General features: G+C 42.0%; 1 protein-coding gene across 6 annotated transcripts in view; it reads right to left on the bottom strand.

Annotated features, from left to right (window-relative positions):
* Positions 1 to 3,048: 3,048 nt before the first annotated feature.
* The window catches only part of ZNF462 (zinc finger protein 462), a 102,539-nt gene continuing 81,204 nt past the window's right edge, over positions 3,049 to 24,383 (bottom strand). For 5 of the 6 annotated variants that reach the window (XM_084627745.1, XM_084627746.1, XM_084627744.1 and 2 more), the window contains 6 exons: positions 21,063 to 21,330; positions 19,216 to 19,352; positions 13,884 to 14,107; positions 11,472 to 11,604; positions 5,585 to 5,699; positions 3,049 to 3,297 (listed from right to left, as the gene is read on the bottom strand). In XM_084627745.1, coding sequence (XP_084483871.1) covers positions 3,096 to 3,297; positions 5,585 to 5,699; positions 11,472 to 11,604; positions 13,884 to 14,107; positions 19,216 to 19,352; positions 21,063 to 21,330 — 1,079 coding nt within the window. In that variant the 3' untranslated portion in view covers positions 3,049 to 3,095. Of the gene's footprint in view, positions 3,298 to 5,584; positions 5,700 to 11,471; positions 11,605 to 13,883; positions 14,108 to 19,215; positions 19,353 to 21,062; positions 21,331 to 24,383 lie in introns of those variants that run through there. The other variant, XM_084627747.1, reaches the window with a different exon arrangement.

Here is a 24,383-nt window from a genome sequence, read left to right as displayed (position 1 = left end):
CAATTACTTTTACAAATTCAGGTTCACTCTGGGATGGAATAGGTAAAAAGTTTACAGAATGTTGTAAATCAATAAAATATACAAATAAAAAGATGAGAGGTTTCCAAAAAGCATCTAGACAGTGACAGAAACCCTTAAACATATTGTTTTGTTTTCTATAGTTCAAGGGAATATGTATTTCAGCCCCCACATTATTTTGATCTGGGTGGTATAAATGCCTAAAGAGAAGGGTACATATAAGGTGATGTGATTATCAGGGTTTTGGTGCTATTTAGCACCCCAGGCAATCAGCCCAATTCTGCTCCCAGTGAATCAAAGGAACTTCTGGCATTATAGGAGGAGCTGAGACACCGATACCCAAAAAATGAACACTTGCCACAAATCTCCAATGCATTTAAATATCTGTGGTTGCCAAGGACAAGATTCCAGATCAGTCTTCAGTCATGAACTCAAAGTCCTTTCTAGATTCTCAGCAGAAACACAAGAGTAAAAAAGCCAGCCACAGTTTGCTGAAATCATATTTGCTGAAGGCAAAGTGCAAAATCAATTAAGCATCTGAGAGATCCTCAGATGTTGAAAGGGACAAATGCTACAGTAATGTGGGCCATTAAAAGTACTTAAGATAGAACTATATACACACACACTTTTAAAAAGTCTTTATTCATTTTCATTGCCTTAAAAAAACCAACCAAAAAAAACAAAAACAAAAAAAACAAACAAAAAACCAAACCCATCAGTGCAACAATTTAGGATCTCCCTCCTCCTCCCCCATCAGTAAGCAGTAATTTAAAATCAGGAAATACTGAGTGCTGGAGGCGATGGGTTAGCATTTTGCTATTTTATTTCCTTCTGTCAAACTCTGAAAAAGTCCTCTGTATAAATTAAACAATGAAAAAAATGTTATTTTCAATTCTATGTCATCATTACAGTTAACAGAATTCATAATAATGCATCTAAAATGTGGTGTCCACAATATATCAGGTATACATTGGAGGGGAGTCGGGGGGGGGGGGGGGAAGAGAAAAAAAAGAAATATATGACATTCTAGGCTTGTTAAAAGGATAATGGTCCCATATTTTTATTAACAGGTTAGCAAAACAAAATCCAATGGATTACAATATTTACATGTTATTTGAAAAATAAAGTAGTGATAAAAGCATGTCACAATCATTTATTTCATTTTTTTTTCTTTTTCGTTTTTGGTAACCATTACAAACACCCAATCCAGGTATGGAACTGTTTAAATACATTTGAAATGAGGCCAATTAAAAAAAACAAATACAGACACAAAATGTGTATTTATACTTGTCCCTCTGCTGTGTTTTCCACATGATGCTCCCTCCCACCTCCAAAGAAACCCCTCAGAAGATGAATCCTTAAAAGCAAAAACACCATGCTTTTCAAGTAGCACTTATTCCACAAATGCAACATTTTTGCCATCAATTTTACGTGAAGCTCTGTGGGATGCCGTCTTCTCACTAGCTTCCTGTCTTTTCCCCTCCCTCCCAATACATCCCCCCAAAAACAAAAAAACAAAGAGACACATGCATTTCTAAAACTAGGTTTCAGTCAAGTATTTTCTACTTTTTGGAAAGAAACTCTTTTTTGTTCACGGTCAGAACATACCATGGACCTGGATTCTGCACTCCTTATTCAGGCTAAACTCCCACAGACGTCAGTGGGCATTTCACCAAAGTGGGTGGGGGGAATTAAAGAGTGCAGGATCCTTCCCCGTGGGTGTAGATTCCTATTTATTCTATGCTGCTCCCCTCATGCTAAGGAGGAGGGAAAAATAGCAACTCCTGTCTTGACTCGAGTTAGATTCAAGCTCCATGTAGTATGTAACTATTTCACCTTCCCTTGCAAAAACACGTGTTATCAGAGACCCCCTCCCACCTCCCCACCGCACAAAAACAAAAAGAAAAAACCACACACCACATACAAAAAGGCAGCCAATCTTAACGAAAAGTTACTGGCGTGAGACTGATCAATGTTAATTTGACAAGCAACAGAATGGTTATGAGGACCTAAGTGGCTGGTCCGCAAGCTGCATAGCTGTGCCGTAAGTTTGGTTCTTTAGTTTAAATTTTTAAAAAAAGTTAAACTTCTTTGTTATTTCCATGTTTAAAAAAAAATTTGTTCGCAAGAACAAGTCTCCTTTCCCCCTTCCCCCCCACTGAAAAAGAAATAATTTTACATGAGAAACTTAATTGTGCTGTATTTGTAACACCTCAGGCAGATAGAAAACAAACATGTGGCAAACAAAACCGCACAATCAGTCACATGAATCTATCAAACCCTAAAATTATAGTTGAATACTAACAAACAGCTTACCTGGAATAAAGGATGACAATTCACAAACAGTTATCTAGGAATTAAAGTCTCTCTCTCTTTTTTTTTTGTATTTTTTTTTTACTAAAATAATTAAAAAATCACAGTATTTTAAGAAATAAAACCCACACTGGGATTTTAAGCACAATTTGTTTTCCTTTCTTTAAAACTTCTTTTTTTCTTCCTCCATTCACCATCTCAGCCAGCAGTCTCTACATTTAACCACAACGACAACAGGTAGTACTGACAAATGCAGAGATTTCCCTTGGTTAATTTTGAGGTACTAAGAAACAGGTGACTGTTTTATGCAAAGCAGTTTTTTTTTTTAATCCTTTCTTTTCTTTTCTAAAGCAGTTGCATTCAGTCTGGAAAAGTGTACTGTATTAAAACTAGAAAAACGCACTGAAATTTGTGCGTCAAAAAGTTGTCCCCCCTTCTTCCATGCTCACGACGCGTCCATTCTCAAACAATCCAAGTCTCCATTGCAAAGCACATTGTGTAATGTAGGAACCCGGGAAGTTGCTTCGTTAGTCCAAGATGAATGTAACTTCCCATTGTCAAAATCCAGAAGAAAAGATGCAGTGATGTAATGGAGCCACTTATTCCATCATTTAAATAACTTTAACATACACACACTCACACGGGTACCAGTGCTTTGAAAATAGATCATTCAGTCCTAAAAGCAGCTTTGTTTCCTCCTTCAGCCCACCCCCCCACCCCTTTCATCACTGTTCAAGTAGGTTAATTAAAATCACACCAAATGCTTATTCGTTTTTGGCCTCTGTGTTCTCTTGGAGAGATTTATCGGCAGCCACACCAAGGACTGCAGTTTCATTCTTGTGGGAAAAGTCCACCATTTCCTCACTGCTTTCCTTTTCTTCTGCTGATGGTACCTTAACACTCTCCTCTGCGTTCTCCTTCAGCTGTTCATCCTCCCTGGTCCCTCGCTTACTTTCATTCAGGGCCCTGAAATTTGAGCAAGAGAAAGTGGAAAACTTTTCGATCAGACCCACAGAAAACAAAGCCCTCCTTTACTTATTGCAGCAGGGAAAAACAGCTCGCTTCTCCTCTAACGACATTCACAGAGAATACAACTGGTCAAACATCCAGCATCTAATATGATACATACGTTTGCAACAGGACAAGTGACACAATGAAACACTAATTTCTGCTCATTCAGAGTTTGATATTTGGTACTTATTCATTATGGGCTGTTGAACATAAGGGGCAGGAATAATCCCAAATTTGATGTTTGACCTTTTCATTAGAGGTCACTGAAAGGTCAACCCCCTTTCCCTTTCCCCTTGTACTCATCATTTGTATTAGAATTGGTCCCAAAGTCTGCTAGCCCTGGCTGGGATGATTTAATTGGGGATTGGTCCTGCTTTTGAGCAGGGGGTTGGACTAGATGACCTCCTGAGGTCCCTTCCAAGCCTGATATTCTATGATTCTATGATAGGTATGTGAGCGTGAAGACAGTCCTTCCCTGAAGAGTGAACAGTCTAAAAAGGCTAATGGCTTTTCAACCACTGAAGTGCCTAATGAGCTGCAGTCTTTAAACTCAGTACACTCGTCATTACAATGATAAAGCCCCACTGCGCGAGGTGCTGTCAAACACAGTGTAAGCACTTTACGGCAGAGACTCTATCTAAATAAACAAGACAAAGGATAAGAACACTGAAGTGTCTGTTATCCCCAAAAGCAGGGTTATCATACGTCTGGGTTTTCCCAGACACTACCTCTTTTTTGATCCTCCGCCTTCTGTCTGGGCAGATTTTTCAAATAACAGGCAATGTCCGGGATTTTTGCAGAGCAGTCATTGCAGCTCAGAAATAGCCCTAACTGGTCCATTTCCCTGCAGCCACAGCTGCTGGATCCCGCCCACCCCAGGCCCCCAGCCCTGGGGTGAGGGGGAGCGGGGGGCCCCACAAGGAGGCGCTGACTGATGGCTGTCGCTGCATCCTGGGCTTGTGCCAGCCACCCTGTCAATATGACAGGGAGCAACACTGTCCCCCGCCTCCAGTGAGTACCCCTGTGGGCACTAGTACACACACTCCAGATACCCCTCGCGGTACACCACACCCTCAGTACCCCCCAAATACCCCCTCCAGCACTCCCAGCTGTCCTCCCCTCTTCAGCTCCCTCCCCCTCCAGCAGTGACCTCTTTTTGGGACCCTGAAATACGGTAACCCTACCCAAAAGGTTGTCAGCCTAGCAATATACAAAAACATTAACGTGTCTTCCAAGAGACAGTAATGTTGCAAGAACCCTCCATTTTGGATTGCGTAAGGAGCATTTAAGAGATTTCAGACAAAAATATTCTCAAAGGTAAGTGACTGTACCAAACACCACAGCTGACTGCACCATCCACGTGCAACAGTGTGGACTGCTATTAATGAGTGCACAATATAAAATCATTTGCTATTAACCTCAGAGTATGACTTTTAGAGAGATGTCCTCTGCCTGAAGATTTCAAAACTTTAGTGCACATAATTTACCATAAGTTTAAGATCAGTGTTCTAAGACAAAGACTAGAAAGGGAAACCAAAAGAGTGGAGCCCATGCGGAAAGTGCACAATGATTTGTAGGCATCTTCAATGCTGGCTTATGAGCTCGAAAATGGCAACAGTAGTCTCCAGCTTCATTAGGTCAATGAAGTGATGTTCGGATCAGGAGGACTTTTAGCACTGGATTCTGAGGTCTGGTTTAAGGCCAACCTGGTCCCATGATTCAAGTTTGGATTAGATAGCACTGTATTCCTGGAGCTGTTCACACAAGATTCTGGACCAAAATGGTGGAAGTTTCTGAAGATGAGCTGTACTTGTGAGACTTCTGCCATCTTGGGCCACATCTCGAAAAGAGGTTCCGTCCAGCCTGGAATCTGATCCAGGCCTGAAGTTGCAAGGGAACACACTAACATCTGGTGTCTGCATCCAGCCCCCCCAATAATGGGGGAATAGAGAGAGTTAGACTGAGGTTTTGGTTCTGATCCATTTTGAGTACCATAGCCACCTTGGAATTCTGGGTTCACTAGATTCATAAATGTTAAGCCCAGAAGGGACCATTATGATTGTCTAGTTTGACCTCCTTTATAACACAGACCAGAGAATTTCACACAATGACTCCTATGGTGACTTCCTCGAATTCTTTGTTCACCTCCCTGTGTTTGCCTTTACTAGGCTTGGGATGGGGAGAAACAAAAATCTACAGTTGCCCTCAGCTGTGATGAAAAGTAGTCTGTAAACAAACTTACATGCCATGTCTCAGTACGTGCCGTTCCCACTCAGAGCCCTCTGTAAATGACCTCCCACAAAACTCACATGGAAAACGCTTCTCAGGAGCGCCACTGTCAGAGAACATCATGGAATCTGAGAAAGAGTAAAAGAAATGTCATTCACAGATTCATCAATGTTATGGCCAGAAGGGGCAATTACGATAAGCTAGTGCGGCCTCCTCTGCTATCCTTCTGAAAGGGTGTGTGTGTGGAGAGGAATCCTTTTGAAAAAGATGGCTCAAACTCTCAACACACTTTGCAGTTCAAGATTCCTGCTCCCCATCTTCAAAACGTCTCTGCAAACCAATGTGATGAAGTCTGCCACCCACAGGCACATCCCCTTTCTCCACATTTCAGTGGCTAGAGAACATGCATACCTCCCTCAGAGTTCAAAATCAATTTTATGAGGGAAGCTTAATGTGGAAACAGCTTGTAAGAAAGAAAATAAATACAAGTCTAAATACATTTTTCAGTCACAAAGCTCATTTTGGGCGACGTAGTCTCATTATAGTAGGCATCTGATCCCCAAATATGAGTCCCTCATGCCCATGTCTATAATATCTCATACGTAGAGCAGTACTGATACCATTCTCCAGTGATATTTAACTGGATCGGTGTTTCCTCCCATCCAGATCTTTTACACAAAATGTCACTGCCCTGATCTGCAGAAGTGCCAAGCACCTACAACTTCAACTGAAGTCAGGGGAGGCTGTGGACACTCAGCACGTCTAAAAACCAAGCCCTTCGTGAATGGAGCCAGCTTTAACAAAAGATGAAACCTTCACTCACAAATTAAGAAGATCGCCACACAAGCCATTAAAAATAATTGCATGGACTATCTCAGTTGATTCTTTTCACTGGAAATGAGACAGCACCATCTGTTCAGAGCATTAATTCCTTAGCAGGGATTATCTTGAGCAAGAAATCAACAGAATGCCTTTCTGACTCCTCCCCAACTACATAATGAAAGAAAAGGGATTTTGCTTCGTTCCGTTTTGATCTCTGCTTGCCTGGTTTCTTCACTTTCAAATGTAGTCCATTCAAGTTCAAGCTATGACTCAAAATTACCCACACACTCACTCCCACTCTCTGTATGCATGTTTTGTACAGATGTGTGTTGCTACGAGTTTGTAACCTTCATCAGTTGTTTAAATTGTTGGGGGAATGTTCCTTTCCACAGCTTTTATCCTTTCCCCTTGAAGGAGAACTGGCTTCAGATTTCACAGGATGCAGCCCTTCATTATATGGCTAAGATCCACGGGGCCAGATACTCAGCTGATGTGAATCAGCATGGAGTCAATGGCAGCAGGCCAGTTTACACCAGTTGAAGCTCTGGCCCCTAAGCTTAGTCATACACACTTATGTGTGTCGTACAAACTTATAAGCATCACTAGAACATCTTATCTCTGCACCAGGACTAGTCTATCACCTACAGAGAGTAAGAAGTTTTGGGGGGCAAGAGCTGCTCTTATGTTCAAGAATACACCTATAGTACAACAGCCAATGGGAAATTTATTCTGGGTCTGTGCAGAGGAGGTGCAGACAACAGACCCTATTTTGTTCAAATGCATGAGGGGGATTTAGACTTGTAATTCCCATTAACATTAATGAGTGTTAGCCTAGGAACTCCTCCACCCTTTCTGAACAGACCATGTTCTCCTCTCCCACTCCCCATGACTTCCCGGTCAGTTTGGTTTTAAGGTTTGTAAATGTAGATGGCTCCCTGAATTACAAATCAAGCTGAAAGCAGTAAGGTCATCTCAGATCTATCAAGCTGGGTATATGACATGGTTCCAAGGGGAAAAGGATATTTTGTACACGCTCAAGACATCTGACTGCCTTTGACTCTGTGTTATTTTGTGGGCATACATTGCTTGTTTGCTAATGTATGAATCATTTCACAATCTGAGTTCTAAGATCAAAGGATAGAAGTTCACAGGGAGAGACTGTGTGTCTAGAACACTGCTTCTAGCAAGGGGTGGCACGTAGCTGCTCTGTCTCAGAAGCATCCCAGGAAAGGAACATCGTCCCTCCCCTCCCTTTTGTTGCTTCCAGGGGTCGTTAATTTTCTGCTGTCCTACACCAAGTTATTCCTTTCCCCCAGCCCCGCACACAACAGCTTATCTGTGCTGACATGTTGTACCCAGGCTCCATCCATTCCCTGCCACCCTTCACCCATCTTCTCCAGGGAGCAATATGTGGTTGCACAGCGTTGCTTACTCCTGCATTCCTGGATTCTGTGGTTCCAGCAGCCCACACAAGGATGTGACAGGGATTCTTACTTCCCTGTGCTGACTTATAGGCCAAGTCACGACCTAGCCCATGGTGAGAAATCCCAACTGTACTGAAGTCATTGACCTGAGTGGGGCTGTGGTGTATTAAAACTGGGTTAAAATTACAGTCACTCAACTTTTAGGGGATTTTCCTGGTCCGGTTTGCAGGATAGGGGGCTTTATAGGGAAGCATGAGATTTGGGCCTAACAGCAGTCAGTCTACAGACAGCCAGGCTACAGTAAGATGGGGAGACTTGTGCCTCTTTGTTTTAGGGAGCAGCCTGCTTTCTCTCTCTCTGTTTTTGGGTTCTTGTGTGTAACTATTCTTAATTCTAAGAAATAAAAATAGTGTTATACTACAAACTTCCAGCAAGAGCACTTATGTTTTTTTTCTAACTTTTCTCTGTGCGTGTTTTGAACATAACAGGGAGCAGAATTTCATCCATGGTACTTACAGTTGAAAGAGGCCTGTTATGTAAAGTCCAGTCCCTGGCACAAGATGCAGAGTGAAATTTTCATGTCCTAATGACATAGAAGACTAAGTCTCATTGAAAGTCAATGGAACTTGGACTTTTAAAGTGCCTAATGTTATTTTGAAAATGGGACAAAGGCACTTTTGAAAATTTTACCCACAGTGTCTCTAACAGCGGATGTATGTACCATGTCAGATATTACATGGATACTATTGCAGCTGATACTAGCTAAAAGGGAGAGAAGAGAGATCATTTCCTAAAGAGTAATCAGCAGAGAATGGTAGGTAAATAAAATCCTCAAAAAAGTATGATTTTTCGACCCATTGTTTGATCAAACATGGATTATTTTTAACCACTCACAGATGGAGAGACCCAGCTGCAAGTGAAAATATATATACATAAAATGGTGAAATACTCTCCACATTATAACCACTGTCTTTGGGAAATGTAGATATTTCTACTGTCCCTGATTATTAAAACCCCAATCCGGATAGTTCTAATCTTGTATTTGCATAATAAAAAGCATCCAGAGATGTAAGTATCCTGAACACAAGTTAAAACAAAATGTTTACTGTGTTGGTCTACATAAGAAGGTAATAGGTCTGCTGCAGCTGCAAGTCAGGGGATCTGGTCCTCTCGCTAAAGCGGTCAGTACAGGCTGATGCTTTCAGCACTGCAGCTCCTAGGCTCGAAACCCACTGTTGATCTGACAGGACTAATTACATTGACACTAACTTACACTTTTACCTGGGATGCTGCACCTTTACAGATGCCATATTTTTGAGTATTTGTGAAAAAGACATCCCTTCTGCTGATCTTTTAATTTCTCTTGTGCCACCATCAAAGATCTCATGGAAAAAAGATTCGATAAGAGCTATGTAGTTTCTTAACCAACACTCCTCCCGCTCATTCAGGACCATCCCTAGGAGAGTGCGGGGTCCAGGCCTGAAGTGACATCACTTCTGGGACCGACCGCACCGGGGGCAGGTAGGGGAGGCTGGGGAGGCGGTGCCTCCCCAAACAGCCAGCCTGGCCCTGCTCACACTCCGCCCCCCGAGGGCCTCGCTTCAATATCGCCGCTGGGCTCCAAGGGGCTAGGCTATGCTGCCTGTCTTCCCGGGGCTGGGGAGGCTTCAGTGGTGGCTCTCCCTCCCGGCGCGCTCTCCCTCAGGTGGAAGGGGCAGGGCTGGGGGTAGCCTCCCCCGGCCAGCGGTTCACCCACCGCCCATGCGGGGCCAGCTAATTGCACCAGCCCACGGGGCCCCCCCAAAAGCATGGGGCCCAGAGCGGTCACCCTGATTCGCCGTCCCCTATGGAGGGCTCTGCCCTCATTAAAAAAAAGCTCTGGGTGAGTTATCACTGAGCACAAAAGCTGTTAAAAAGCAATGTCCTAACTATGGACTGTACCATGATACTAAAATAGCTAACATGCTGAGATTTCACTGGAAGGAAAGACATAACCTAAACCCACATTCTGTTCTATACGTTGTCTGTGAGACAACAGCAATAAGTTTAAAAAACTTCAAGGAGATGGGTATTTTCCCTTCTGAAATCGTTTTTGAATGCAATTCTGAATTCTTTTTAAGTTCACAAAAAAAATTTACAGCATTCTTTTAGTTGGATGTAGAGAGAAATTGATAACCTGCCAGTCAGCAGCATGATAGAATGTGGGAACTGGATGGCATAGGGAACTGGTAATGAGATTCATCTTTGAGAGTCACTAGTTCAAAATGAACCCTGGTTAGCGGTGGCTGCCATATTATGTCTGGTTGATAGAAGTACGCAATATAGGGTGGGTTCTGAGACTACACAGAGTACTTCAGTTCTTGGGGCTATTGGTCTAGCAAATTACATAAAAATTACATTGGTCTAGCAAATTACACTAAATCGACTTAGAAATATTAAAGGAAAAAGCCCAGTATTATGAATAGAAGATTTCTCTTTCATATTCCCTCCCAACTAATGTTGGTTAAATTACCAGGATCAGCAGTTGCAGAAAAGAAGAATGCCATTCTCCTTCTGATGAGCGCTTTATGAACAGAGTGTGCTACTGAGTAAAATAGAGTAGGACTGCACAGAAGAGCTGGCCAGAAAATGGAAAATCTCTTTCCAAGAAAAATTTCATATTTTTGAAAAAAATAATTGTCCCGAACCAGGATGAAACATCAAAACAGTGAGAATTTTCAGAGGAAGGGTTGAGAACAATTCCATCTTGGGAGAACTGATATGGAACTTTCTGACTGCCTGCCAAGAAGGCTCTTGCAAATTTCATTTGTGGAACTGATGAGAGCCGTCTAACTTGCCTGCCTGAGAGGCAGAGAGCCGGGACATTTGACTTCTCCTCCAGCTCTGGGAGCTAGAGCAGCAGAGAGCTGAGGTACTCAGTCACTCCAGCCCAGAGCTGGGGCAGAGAGAGAAGAGGCTGAGGGTGTTCAGCCTTGGCACCTCTTTTGGGAAAGGTTTTGTCAATTTCACTAGAAGAAAATGTGAAAAATGTCAGTTTTAGGTTGCCTAGCTCTTGTAACTTGAAATTGACAGATGATTCAGGCCCTGATTCAGCCACTCACTTCACCAAGTTCTCAGCCTGAAGCAAGTGAATTGTCTGACTGCCAATGGGAGTACTCACATCCGAAAAGTTAGGCGCATCCTTAAGTATGTTGCTGAACTGGGGTCTTAATAGGTAATGTGCTTCCAAGATGGAGCACATTGTTATTCTTGCTTCACAGCTGCCAGCCAGTCTGAACCTAAAAAGGGGAGTCACGCATAGAGGAGGGGGAGGACAAAAAGCTAACGAAGAGCAAGACAAGAGAATGATGATGGTCCAAAAATAAATTTCTCCACTAACTTTGATATCACAAAGCATTAACATGGAACAGGAAGGTTGCATATGGGTTACCGACATACAAATGGTACAGAACAATTTGCTGACATGTACAAAAGATCTCAGTTGCCTAGATGTGATCTGCTTTTTCTCTATATGCACCTTGTCTATTAGGCCTTTGCTGACATGTGTCTATGGTTCCTGAAAAACCTCTTGTTAAGTCAATGGCTCATCTTGTTCTACGGGGCTTTCAGAGACATTCCTATGCCCAGCCTGGGAGAAAAGGAAGCAATACTGACCTCTCTCTTCAGTCTTGGGGCTCATCTCCTCTTCCTTTTCTTCCTCATCACTGCTGGAGCTCTCGGTTTTCCCTTTCATTTGTTCCAGCTGATCCAAGTTAACCCGTCCAACCAGCTCAAAATTACGACTCACCTTAAAAGAAACAATATAAACATTAATTAATATTCATGTCTGTTTAAAAAAACCCAAACCTCTATTTGCAGAGTAATGGCTGATGAGTAAAATTTGCCAGAGGCCATTTTACCAGCACTCAGTCAAGTTAATACCCATTCCCTTGAAACACAATTAGCCACTCCTCTAATTGTTTTGCTTAAGTTTTTTTATACAGCATTTCTCCATGCTTCACCTTGCAACCATCTTAGCTGAGGGATCTTCCTTGTTTTTCCCTTATGTGCAGGTTTTAAACCTAATAAATAATAATAATAATACAAGCACCACTATTAATCCCCAACCATTCTACAGTCTTCATCATTGCAGGGGATTACTAATCTTACGTGGTATAATATTAATATAGCACCACGCTAATGCAACAGAATCCTTTATGAATGATTCATTCATTCACATGGGAGATGGGTCCTTTAACTATACATGTCTGCTGTCCGAGTGACTCATTAGTAACAGATTAATTTTCATTACAAAGGGTTGCTAAGTGCTTCACAAACTGATTTACAAACTATAAAGGGAACACTTCACCCAGCAGTCAAATTCCGCTAACCCTCAGGTGAAATGCGCCAGCTATTTAACAGCTCACAGGAATAGTACCTAACAGCTTTAGGATGGGAAGTGAAGAACTCGTGTATCCAACTGAAACTGTGGACAAAGATTTACGACAGAGGCGTAGAATACAATTACCCGAGATGAAATGCGACCAGGACACTGGGGTTAATACCTTTTATGTGAACAGCGCCCTGGGATTTTTAATGACCACTAGCGGTCACGACTTTGGATCCAGACTGATCTGAAACGACAGCACCTCCTGTAGCACCAGCATTATGCCAAGGCTCTGATCCAGTACTGACTTAGAGAGTGGGGTGAACCCAGTACAACATTTCCTGCAGCACCTTGGATGAAGTAACAGCTTGGCACGGCTGTTTTCTGGGTGGGGAATTGGAATGAATTTAAAGCGCAAGTCACTTTACTTCTGAGAAACTTTTACAAAGTGACGTGTTTTCCCAGAGGGAAATGACAATAGCACCTACACCTAAGGAGCACTGCGAGATGCAAGTACTGCGCACAAAATAGTCTGAAATAACGAGTTTTTAGAGAGTGTGAGACAGCAGGAACAAAGTAACTACTGGGGTTATTTCGGCTACGACTAGAGACAAGGAGAATACACCTCTGGCAAGAGCCAGGACGGGGTAAAATCTTCCCATAATGAAGCACCAAATCAAAGGCCTGGGGCATAGTGAATCCTGGTCCAGCACCCAGGCTATGATCAGTGGGGGAAATGTGAGAGCTAAAAATTGTATATTGTGGAGTAGAAAGATTCTAAAGCTGCAGTAAAGAGAAGGGGACAGAAGCTTGCCAATTATTAACAAGCTGACATAAGGAAAATAAACGCATTGCAGTTCACAGAGCTAGTTTTTAAAATGCAGTGGAATAACTTTTAGGGCAAAACAGATTCTGCTGACACTTTTGGCGCTCATTTTGTCAACAACATTTTTGGTTTGTTTAGCAAAAGTAGTGGGAGTAAATTTCCAGCATGGGGATTTAACTGCTTAGCTCCTGTTAACAAGAGTTAAGTGGTTATTTCCCTACAAAATCTGACAAAAAATATGTATTCCTAAAATTCTGAGCTGAAGCAATGCAAAGCCTCAATCCTGGAGAGGATCATCCCTCACAAGAACATCTTGAGTTAGAATTAAAGGGCCTGATCTGAAGCCAACCAATATTACTGGACATATACTTAATGACTTCAAAGGGTTTGGGTCACACCCATATAAAAATTAATATTGCTAAAGCACCCTTAACTTAGCATGATGTACACGTGATGTATTTTGTATGTATCTTTTCCTCAAGTGTAAACTAAAATGTATCACACGGTTATTAAAATATGCATTGCATGCCATGTTGTTGACGTTATTTATTTCCAGAGCAATCTCAACTTTGAAATCTCCCACCTTTTATGGGACTGGATCACACTGCCTTAATCATTGCTTCATAACTATTAAAATAAGGTACATTCTCTACATAAACATTCAGGTATCTGAATGGCTCAGGAGGGGTACCCAAAATTCAGGAAAAAGCCCTACAAACAAACAAGATTTTGGAAAATAGGAATTTCACAAAAAAATTATTCCATCCTGGGGGTCATTTCCAAATCTTGAATCACTTATCTTTGCTAAAAGTCAAGTCAACTTACCACTTGCAATGTGTACATAGTCCCAGAGAAAATCCTGCTAAGAACTTACTTTATGCTCATCTCGAAGATGAGTGTCCAGCTCCTCCGTGTGTTTGGTCTCATAGTAGCAGAGTTGGCATTTGTAAGGTTTCAGTTCATTGTGCTTCTCTATGTGCTGCTGTAAGCTCTCATCACTGGAGCAGGTGAAGGTACACTTATCACAGCGGAAAACTACTCCCTGCAAGTATTTGGACAGTTTGGATCGGCAGACTTCAATGGGAACAACTCGCTCTTCTGTTGGGATAAATGTGTTGAGAAGAGCATTTTCATTTTAAAAACGTCAGCACTGTATCCACAGCCTTCCCTCTCTTTTCCCCCGAGAAACAAGATTTGCTATGTTTGTATACAATCCATTTACCAGCAAGTAGTTTGCAACGTTTTCTTGAGAGTGGGATAAGATGGGGGAGGGGAGGGGGGTGCTAAACTGGACTGACACAAAGAAATGCAACTACATTCCCTCCACAAAGGTAGGGTCAATTCTCTTCAAGGCAGTGAATGCAGAGGTCACCCTGAAAACTATCACTAATTAGGTGGGAGAAAGGGAAGGAAGAGAGGAAAGGGGTGTGGCCAGGAGTCAGGGCTGCAGAGTCTGGGAGTTGGTGGGTAGGACACAGTTGACAGGATGGTGGGTCTTTCTGATGATGGCTGAGCTGAGCATACCAAGGGAAGAGCCTTTAAATATTACTGTGGTACCCTAGTCACAGACCAGGACTCCACTGCACTAGATGTTGTACAGATTAGCTTTTAAATATTGTGACTGTAAGACTAGAGATTAACGTCCATTTCATTTCTCACCCAGGTGCTTAATTCTACCAATTCAGTTTTTCATGCCAACCTGCCCAGTGTGTTAATATACATTTCAGGTTTTAGTTTAAATATATAGTGAAAAATTATTCTACTGAATTTTAATATTACTCACACACAGACAGGTGTATATATTGTATATAACACACACACACACACACACGCACGCACTCATGTAACAATGTAACCGATAAGAAGTTTTCCATGTTTCCACTGAGCTAGAATCCTACAATTTGGTTCCTTCATCCACTATGGGCCACTGAGTATTGTGTGCACACAAGGGAAATCCCCCATTCAATATAGGGTCACCAAAAGGTCATCATTACTTAACTGCCCTTTTGAACTAGGGCACAGGAATTTAAGACTGTTATTCCTTAAGCACTGCAGGTTAAGAGGCAGTTCAATGTTTGTAACATAGTGAATCACTAACAACTTATTTTAAAGAAGTAGGCCCAATTCTCAGCTAATGTAAACTGGTGTAGCTCCATAAATTTCAACGGAGCTCTGCCACACAAGAGGTGGATCCAGATCAATGTATCAGTTTCTTTGGTAAAGTGGAAACATGGGGTCTCTTGCCTCCCATTTGGAGAAATTAAAGTAATCCTGGTTTCTAGTAATTTATTGTACATGTAGAATTCCTAGACAACCCCCCGCCCCACACACACACGTACAGGAGTGATATGCATATAATAAATGCATTTATCATGCCTCTCTGCTCATCACGTACCCTCTCTGCCCATTAATCTATTTTTCAAATATTTAAATATTCCAACCCCCTCAGCTCCTTCAAGCATCTGTTTATTAAACAAAAACAAAACAAAAAAAAAATCAACTTGATTTTGAAATATTTCCTTCTCCTCAAATCACTCCAAAAAGTGGAATTTCCCCCAAAGCTATTCTTGCTGAAGGCTCAGAACAAGTAAGATTTGCTCCTGCACCAGTGACAGTTGTTCCACCTGTAAAAATGCAAGGCCCTTCAGGGGAAGAAAAAGCCGGTGGTGGTGGGGAGGCTACAAGATAACAGGATTTAAAGTTGTGACCATTTGGGGGCATTGGAAAGCTATTTTCGAAGGCTCCCTCCGAGTTCTGTGCATTTGGACTTGTGGAATCAAGGCACCGGCTTTAAAGCTGCTTTCAGCACTGGAAAACTATCAGAGTCTTTCGTCATATGCTGGATAGGAAAGCCCATCAGAGAATGGCCAGTAAAATGTAACTGCATCGTCTGGGCTAAATTAAAGGCTAATGGCTGAGCTGGGCACAGATCTGGAGTTCTCCGGTTCCAGTTACAGAACTTCCAAGGACTCTCCAAATCGGACTGCCATGAAGCCCAAGAGTGACTCAGAAGTCTCCTCATCACTGTGTGCCTGTAATGCAGGCTCTGGTCCTATAAATTCCTTCCCCCTTCAGACTAGGAAAGGGCACAGAATCACTGCTCCTCTGTGCCTATAAAAAGGGAAGTTAAACCACACTGACGATGTGTAACTGATTGAGCTGAGTAGGTGACACATGGCAGAAGGCTCTGAGGGGCAGACTAACAACATCCTGCGCCCATAACTTTTAATGGGAAACATACTCCTTGCTTAAACTTCTCTAACAAACCATTCGATGCTCTAGCTCATAATGGATTTCACCACAGTTAATGGGTGGTGATAGAAGTTGAGCCATTCACTGGGCTAAAGAGAAGATGACGTGCTGTCAAGTGTCAGCTACATCCTGTGAAATCAGGGACCTTTCATTCCAGTTGGGGCCTCTGGACATCATCTCAACAGAAACAATATTTACAGTGCATTTTCATCCTTCAGTGCCACATGGCAAAGAAACGAACATCACAGTGAGAATTAGCCAGTACAAGGTTGTACACCTGTAACTAGTTATCCACTGGGGAGGGAGAAGGGGCACCAAGCAACATACTGGACCAGATCCTCAGCTGGTGTAAATTAGCATAGTTCCACTGTTTTTATGCACAGCATCTATTACTCACCCTCAACCCCCTGCAAAATTAGTGCTTGGACAGACAGCCTGACACCAAGCCCTCTGTCTGTCTCTGCAATGGCTTCAGAACAGACTGCACCAGGGCAGCTACCCCATGCCGCACTCCTGTCCAGAAAGGCTTAGCTTTCAAGATCCAAAGCTATTTCAGTGCCCTCGCACATTAACCCCTCGACCGCTCTACTGAGGCCGCCATAATTAGTGTCAAACACCATGGTGAGGTTTTTGATCTGTCATATGTTCATCAGGAAGGAGGACTTGGATGGCTGATTCAGGCATTGACCCTGGCGGTCCTTTAGCATTTGGGAGCTATGTGTATGGAAGAACGGCTCTTCGTAGGCCCTTGAAAGCGGACATCATCTGACTCTTCCCAGGCCCAAGTCTCATTTACACTAAGGCCTCTTTATACTGCCTAAATGGTATAAAAGGGAATTTCTGTAGGATTCACTGCAACAATGTTCACAAAGGCTATTTACAATGAAGCTTTGCCTAAGGATGATGGGGGGCATGGAGAGAGGAAAAGAAGTTGCTTAAGTCTGGATACTTTTTTCCCTTTTTTGGAGGGGTCTTTTAGTAGTGTTGACTATCAAGTTCATTTATTTGGTCTGTGTTTTCAGGTTTTTATTTTGTATGTCTAGAGATCTAAGACAGGAACACTGGATAAATTGGATAAAATTAAAAGACAAACATACGTCTCTTTTCACAGGGCCAGATTAGAACTGAGATGAAAAATGCTCTCTATCTTATAGAGCTTGTTGGAAAATGGAAACAGAAGCGCAGCTCAGCAAGGAGCGCAAATGTGCAAACGCGCACACACGGTCCCATCTAGCAAACGGTCTGGTCTCTATTATTTACAGACACCAGTAACTCTTAGGGGACTGTTCTGGCAGTTGGGCAGAGAGATGCTTCACAGCTGCCACTTGGGCAGCTCTGCTCTACCTGAAGACTCACCACGACAGGGGTTCAAGGCTGCTCTGCATGGCTGGAGCATTGCAAAGTCGCTGCAGCGGTGCCAAGGAACTGACCCACAGTTTCACAAAAGAGTTATCTACCTGCTTCCTTGGGATGTTGTGAGGATCTACTCATTAATGTCTCCACAGTGCTTTGAACATGTAAAGTGCTACCAAAGGTTATTGAACATTTGCAGTTTTCCTCAAAAATCTTGCACTAGTGGAAGTTTTCCAACCAGGTCTAGCGCACTGCAACCCATTGTCTTATCTACATTTGTTTATTCCCACTTTAAAAGTTGTGCCTAATCGCACGGTCCAGATACAAACACAGGACAGAGAACATCATCACTAGGGCTCCTATGTGTGGTAACACAAGTAATGATAACAACTCCTCGCACAAACTGTTCCTAGTGAACTCTTCTGACCAATCAGTACCCCAGAAATGCTGATAAACACATTCCTCAGTGATGCTTCTATTAGCCCAAATACACCCTAACCCACCTTCTTCTCAAAAGCCATTGAAGATGGATCCTGCAGATCAACAGACTTGAGCTGTCTAGTGCTAGAATACCTCTGGAGGATGATCTCAGCACTGAGTTTCATTGCCTGCCAAGCTTTTAAACTCACTGAGCTGGCTCTATGACATGCCTTTTGAGTCCTGGGAAGGTCTGTATGATCTTCCCAGATGCCCCTTCAACACAGTCTTTCCAAAAGCCGGAAGTACCTATCAATGCTATCTACTTCATTGTTTGGAGCCTTTCTAAACCTGAAGCAGCCCAGAATATAGTGAAGTATATTGTGTGACTCCAGGAAAAGATGGCATTTGAAACACACGTTTGGTCAGCATCAATATCGTACTGCGAGATTCTGCTTAACCTACAAGTAGGCAGGGTGCCAGCACAACACATGGGTTTGGATTTAGGCAGCCAACAGACCATCTGTAAGCATCAAGTGCGATAACTCTCGGCAGGGATCCCAGCCCAGAGTGTCCAAACAGCTGTCTCTTCTGAACTTTCAAGCCTGTGGTTAATAGAGTAGGATAATCTCTAAGTCAGCTCTTAATTGTTTTAAAAAGTTTTAGCCATTTTTGCTCCTAAGAATAGTTGATGCAGATGTGGTGAAGAAATATATGTTAAGTCCTCATGGGATCCTCTGAAGTGTCCAGGGTAGGGGACGGTGCAGATGGAATAGAGCCATCCTTTAACAATGTATACGGAACAGAGATTATTAGATAATGGGCTCATTAGAAATACATATACACGGTAAACATGTTCCTGAGTCAGAAGGGTGCTATCCTGCCCCACAGAGTGATAGGAGAAGCATAACATGCTCTAAACAGGTGTCAAATGACTGTAAACATTTCTGGCAGAAATTCTAAACAGCAATTTCAAATCTGCCTCTATCCACTTTGGTCTAATTCTTTCTACTTCACAGAAAAGAAACAAAATGCATTACTAAAAATACGTGCAAGGGCTTCCGGGCTACTCAACACTTTAATGCTCACATTCAGATGAAAACTTCATTTCATGGGCCTGAAATAAACAGGCATTGCTCAAGGTTTTCTTTGTCAGACACAAATACCATAAGGGATGTCTTTACCTCTGTGCAGGACTATATGGTCAATCATGTTACGTTTGTATTTGGTGTGGTACAGGCAAAGAGGACAGCGAAGGTCTTTGGGTCCTTCCTCAGGAACTGCTGAATGCCCAGCTTCCACATGCATAGTAAAAGCAGATCTATAAAGTAAGGAGAAGCAGAAGAGATAAAAATCAGTATTTCTTACATCTACACACTTCAAGTGCCACAGCTCTGTCACTGAAGTGTTATTTAAAGTGCTACAGATGCCACTTACTCCTGTCTGTATAAAGCCACATGATACTTCAGTGGGACTCCTCAGACGAGGAACACACGTGCATATGTATTTGCAGGATTTACTCCTACATAGCCATCATGTACTCTGACAAAATATTCTATTACACTGGTTGCACTGGTCATGCTGCTATAGGTAATGCAGCAAAAGAATTTCCATTCCACAGGCCCAAAAGGTCTTTGGGCTGAAAACTTCCATGCTTGGTCTCTGCCAAAGGCGAACCATGTTTGGAAAGTTTGAGCAAAATTCCTTCAACTGTTCTGGAGTCACATGGCTGAAGATAAATGTCTTTCTGACAGCAGAAACATTCTCGCCACCTTTCTTTTGTGGGCCTAACTCAAAACCAGCTGAAACGCTATGCTCCAGATCTGGTAGATACATAGACTTTCGTTAGCACTAAACGTTTGCAGCAAGGTATACTACTAGCTGCACATGCAGAAGACAGACACACTTGCACACTCAGACCTAGGAAGTTAACTAGGTACCTATCTGGCTACAAGGCCAGCTGTGGAGGAGGCGTTTGTAAACTTGAGTGGTTCAATAATTTTGGATTAAGGAGTGGTGGAATCTATAAATGCAGCAAGCTGCTTAACTCTTCACTAAGGAATTTACAGTCCCTGTTGGCTTGACAGCAAGGAAATGATAAACTCTGCTGGCTTTGGGCTTGATCCACTGGCCATTGAAGTCAATAGGAGTCTTTTCATTGACTTCAATGGGTGTTCTTCTGTGTTTCACTCTCCATAATGAATAGAGGACAGGACTTTTCTACATTCCTGAGAAGAAAGACCTAATCCCCAAATGCTTGAGAAACACTGCATTAAGGAACGCAAACCTCCATGTCACAAGTTATCAATTATATGTTGATTTAAGAGAGTTTTGTTATGTCCAGTGTTATTGGTTGGAGAAAGGAGTAATAAATAATAAAATAATAATAATAATAAGTGATGAAAAACAGTCTAAAACCCTGGAACTGGAAATACATGGAAATAACTGAGTTTTTATTTTCGGGTGTTTAACTGATTTGATGAAATATTCAAATATACTGTCACACACTTTTGGATATGTGTTTCACTTCTGCCATCTGAACTAGATGGAGAAAAAGGGAGGAAATTATAAAGTTACATGGTAAAGATTCCTTTAGACAGGCAGTGTTGGAACTCTGCTACTTCACTAGAACATATGCCTTCCTTTCTTCTCATGCTAGCTTCTAACGCCCTCCAACAACACACACAGGAGTTTTCAGAAGGGATGTAAACCCTCATGCTTCAAGGCATAAACCAACTTCTAACCACAGATGATCAGGAAGAATCATTCTCTGTGGACACACTATTCTGTAACAACCTATTGCAGGGATTTCTTGCACCTTCCCTCTGCAGCAGGTAGTAGTGAATGCTGTCAGACAGGAAACTGGGTTAGATTAATCCTGTCGTGATCTGGAAGGGCAGTTCTGTATTTCTCCCTAATCATCCATTCTTATGTTTCTCTTCAGCTCCGGTCAGCCATCTCAGGAACTAGTGTGCTTGTCTTTTAAAGTGTTAGAAGTGATTTCAGTTTATCTGTTTTGTACAATACGTACTTAAAGCCTGTATAAAAGGAACAATCTTTGCACTTGAAGAGCTTCTTCCCTCCATGTTTGTCACGGTAGTGACGCCGAATGCTCTGAATGTAACCCGAAGAGAATTCACAAAATTCACAGTTTAGGGTGGCTTCAGTTTTCTGTTCAGCTCCTGCAGCCGCCCCAGAGAGTGGGAGGGGGCTAGTGTTGTTGTTGTTCCTGGCCAGAGCTGCTGACTGGTAGTGGTTCAGCTGCTGCTGAACGTCAGGAGGTTCGGAGTATGAAGAATCTGGGGAGAAAGTGAAGGGGAAGTTATAGCAGCTGGTCAGAGAATCTGAGGTTTTAAGGACCTGGTCCAAGTCCCGTTTACTGGGATTGGAGTTGGATCAAGCCCTAAAGCATGGAAATCTCGGACGCTTCTTTCAGAAGCGGTGTGGAGGGAAGAATGGTACTTGTTCATCTCTATAATCTCAACCCTAGTTTATATTTCACAGTTTATGGCTGTTGACTGAAATGATCATTTTTAATCTATCAAGTGAGAGGCTTCAAAAGGGAGCCAGTATAAAAAGGAGCCTAGTTTCAAGACATCTGTAAACTGTGAAATAGAGGCAGGTTAATATACTGTGAGCATTCTTCTATACATGATGCGTAATCCAAAACAGATTTTCAGATGGGGTGAATTGGTGCATTCCCATTGATTTATGCTAATTTACACCAGCTGAGGATCTAGCCCCTGATGTTTACGAGTAACCTTTTTTTTTCTTTTTTTTTTTAAAGCATTTACAGTTATTTCCCCTGAAATTCATGGAATTATTGGAGAAACCCCTTAGCAAAGCTAGTTAAAACAAAATGTTCCAGAATGGAGAATTCACTATAATATCTAACTATTCACATCCTAACATTTGAAATGATTTTAATTTTAACATATAAAAATCAGATATATTCTCCTGTGACTGATGTTTAAAAGTGAGACAATATTAAAAAGGGTATTTAATCCTAAATCCCACTAAAAAGAGATTTCCAATCAGGTTTCTTTGAAAGATATTTTTGAAATGCCATTAAAATATCATGACAGAGAAATGCAATTGATTGGGGGAGGAGAGGAAGGAGAAGAGGAGGGAAAAATCTCAGAACACAAACTGAAAACCAGTATTCCTTCCTCCCAACATAAAAAAAGAGGTCTTGAACCTTTCCCAATACACTGTTTTGAATGTGGAGGTTAGGAATTCATCAGCTTTGTCCTATATAACCGACAGCTGCCCATGAATGGCACGAATGAAGGCAGATGAATACAGCACAGATGAATTTCAGTGTAACTTTCCTGAAAAGAAAACAAAGGGCTCTTTTCTTAAGCTTTTCAAAGAAAGAAAGAAAGAAAGAAAGAAAGAAGAAGAGGGACTACAAACTGTACAAGCCACCTCCTGCTTTGATGGAGACTTAATTTTCCAAAGTATAATTCCCTGAGGCAGGATATGTAGGAATTCTCCAACACCCATACTCGATGGAACTTAATACCATCCATTCTAACCAATTACTAAAGACAAACAAAAGGCAAGCAGCACTACATAGCACTCACTGTGGGGACTTCTCCCCACCTGTCTTCAAAAGAGTACAACGCTTTCTTTCTTTCTCCCTGCCAAAAAGGGGAATATACGTGCTTTAGAAATGATAAACAAAACAAGACAAAAACAAAACAGGGAGAAGAGTTAAATAATGTCTCACGCCTCCCTTGGTTAATCACCAGGTGTAGAGTGAGGACAAAGGAATAGACATAAAGGATCCTGGTAAAATGCATTAAGTTCTCTCCTACATTCTTCTATCCAAATCTCATGAACCCAGACCTGACCAGAATGCAGCATTTAGCAGCTGTGCATTCATTCTTTCTGTAGCAAGTTTGTTTACCATTTCATTAGTGGTTTACAGAGTCCCCCCCGCCTTTAAAATCTCAAGGTTTGTTTTCCTTTTGTTCGAAACAGACCCGTATACCCTCCACATTAGCACAGGTCTAGCAAGCTAAGAGCTGAAGCAGCCTTCTCTAAAAGCCGTTACTTCCTTAGAGAGAGAGGAGGCAAAGTGCTCCTTTGCATTGCTTTTGGTCAATAAGTCATAAGAGTTCATTGTATACTGTCTAACTTTCAAAGAGGGGAAGCAACTAACGTCTGGGTTATGTGACCCAACCGTTCTAACGTCCCAGTTAGACACAGCCTCCCATACAAGGGCCTGGCATCCTAATAATTTTGATGTCACAGCAGGCAGTTGTGTGCGCGCGCCATTCAGGCCTCCTGTAAATCACTGAACAAAACCTTGTTGATCCATTACTTAGCAACAAGGAGACTGACAATTTCCATCACATCTTCAGCATTCTGGGCCAGATCTTAAGCAGAAATAAATGGGTTCCTCTTCATCCACTCCAGTGGAGCTAGGCGTAGTTATAACAGCTGAGAAGCTGGCCCACATTTTCACCCATCAATGTTTTGAATATTAGCCGTTGGTAAAAAGGTGGCTGATCTTTTAACCCGAAGTGGGGTTTTTGGAAGATCCATTATACTTTATTTCACACATTTTCCTTCTCCCTAGAGTCTGCTGCACATTACTCCAGCTGCCTCATTGAAAAAAAAGAAAAAAAAAAAAAAAGAAGAAGCCTTAAACTCTGGTATTTACATATGTATGTGGAAGCTGCCCTGTGAAACCCGCAGAAATAAAGAGGCACTTTTATAAACCCACAGGAGGTAAAAGTTGAAACAAACGTCAACGTTCTTATCATGGGAAATACCCAAAAGGAACATAATGTGCATTTATATTTGAATTTTCTTCATTCACCTGGGATTGGTGTGCATTTGTTTTCTATTTTTGGTTTATAGTCTTTTGATGAAAATATTCTACACTTGATCGGCACTTCAATATTTATAGAAAATAAATTATCCACACACCACTGTAGTTTGTGATTATACGCTCATGTTTAAACAATGTTAACATTTATGCCTACAGCTCTGCATGGATATTTCACCCCTCTTCTTTTGCCAATATGTTTTAATTCTCTTGGATTCCTTGAGCAGTGCAAGATTTAGCGCTTCCTGAAGGAAAACAACTAGGATTAACGTGAGTATACATGGCTTCTGTTGATTTCTGAGAAGCAGTTTGCAAGACTATGTAATATTCTAGATCAAAGGTGGAATGTTTACAGACACGATTCTACCAAGAACACTTAGGGCCCAGTCCAAAAAGCCACTGAATGGAACAGAGTCTTTCCACTGACTTCAATGAGGTCTAGACCAGTGGTTTTCAACCTTTTCATTTGTGGATCCCTAAAAAATTTCAAATGGAGGTGCGGACCCCTTTGGA

The sequence above is a fragment of the Lepidochelys olivacea genome (genome assembly GCF_965140295.1).
Source record: "Lepidochelys olivacea isolate rLepOli2 genome assembly, chromosome: 5".
Lineage (NCBI taxonomy): Eukaryota > Metazoa > Chordata > Testudines > Cheloniidae > Lepidochelys > Lepidochelys olivacea.
The sequence above is the reverse complement of the archived record's forward strand: the minus strand, read 5'-3'. Positions and strand labels throughout refer to the sequence as shown.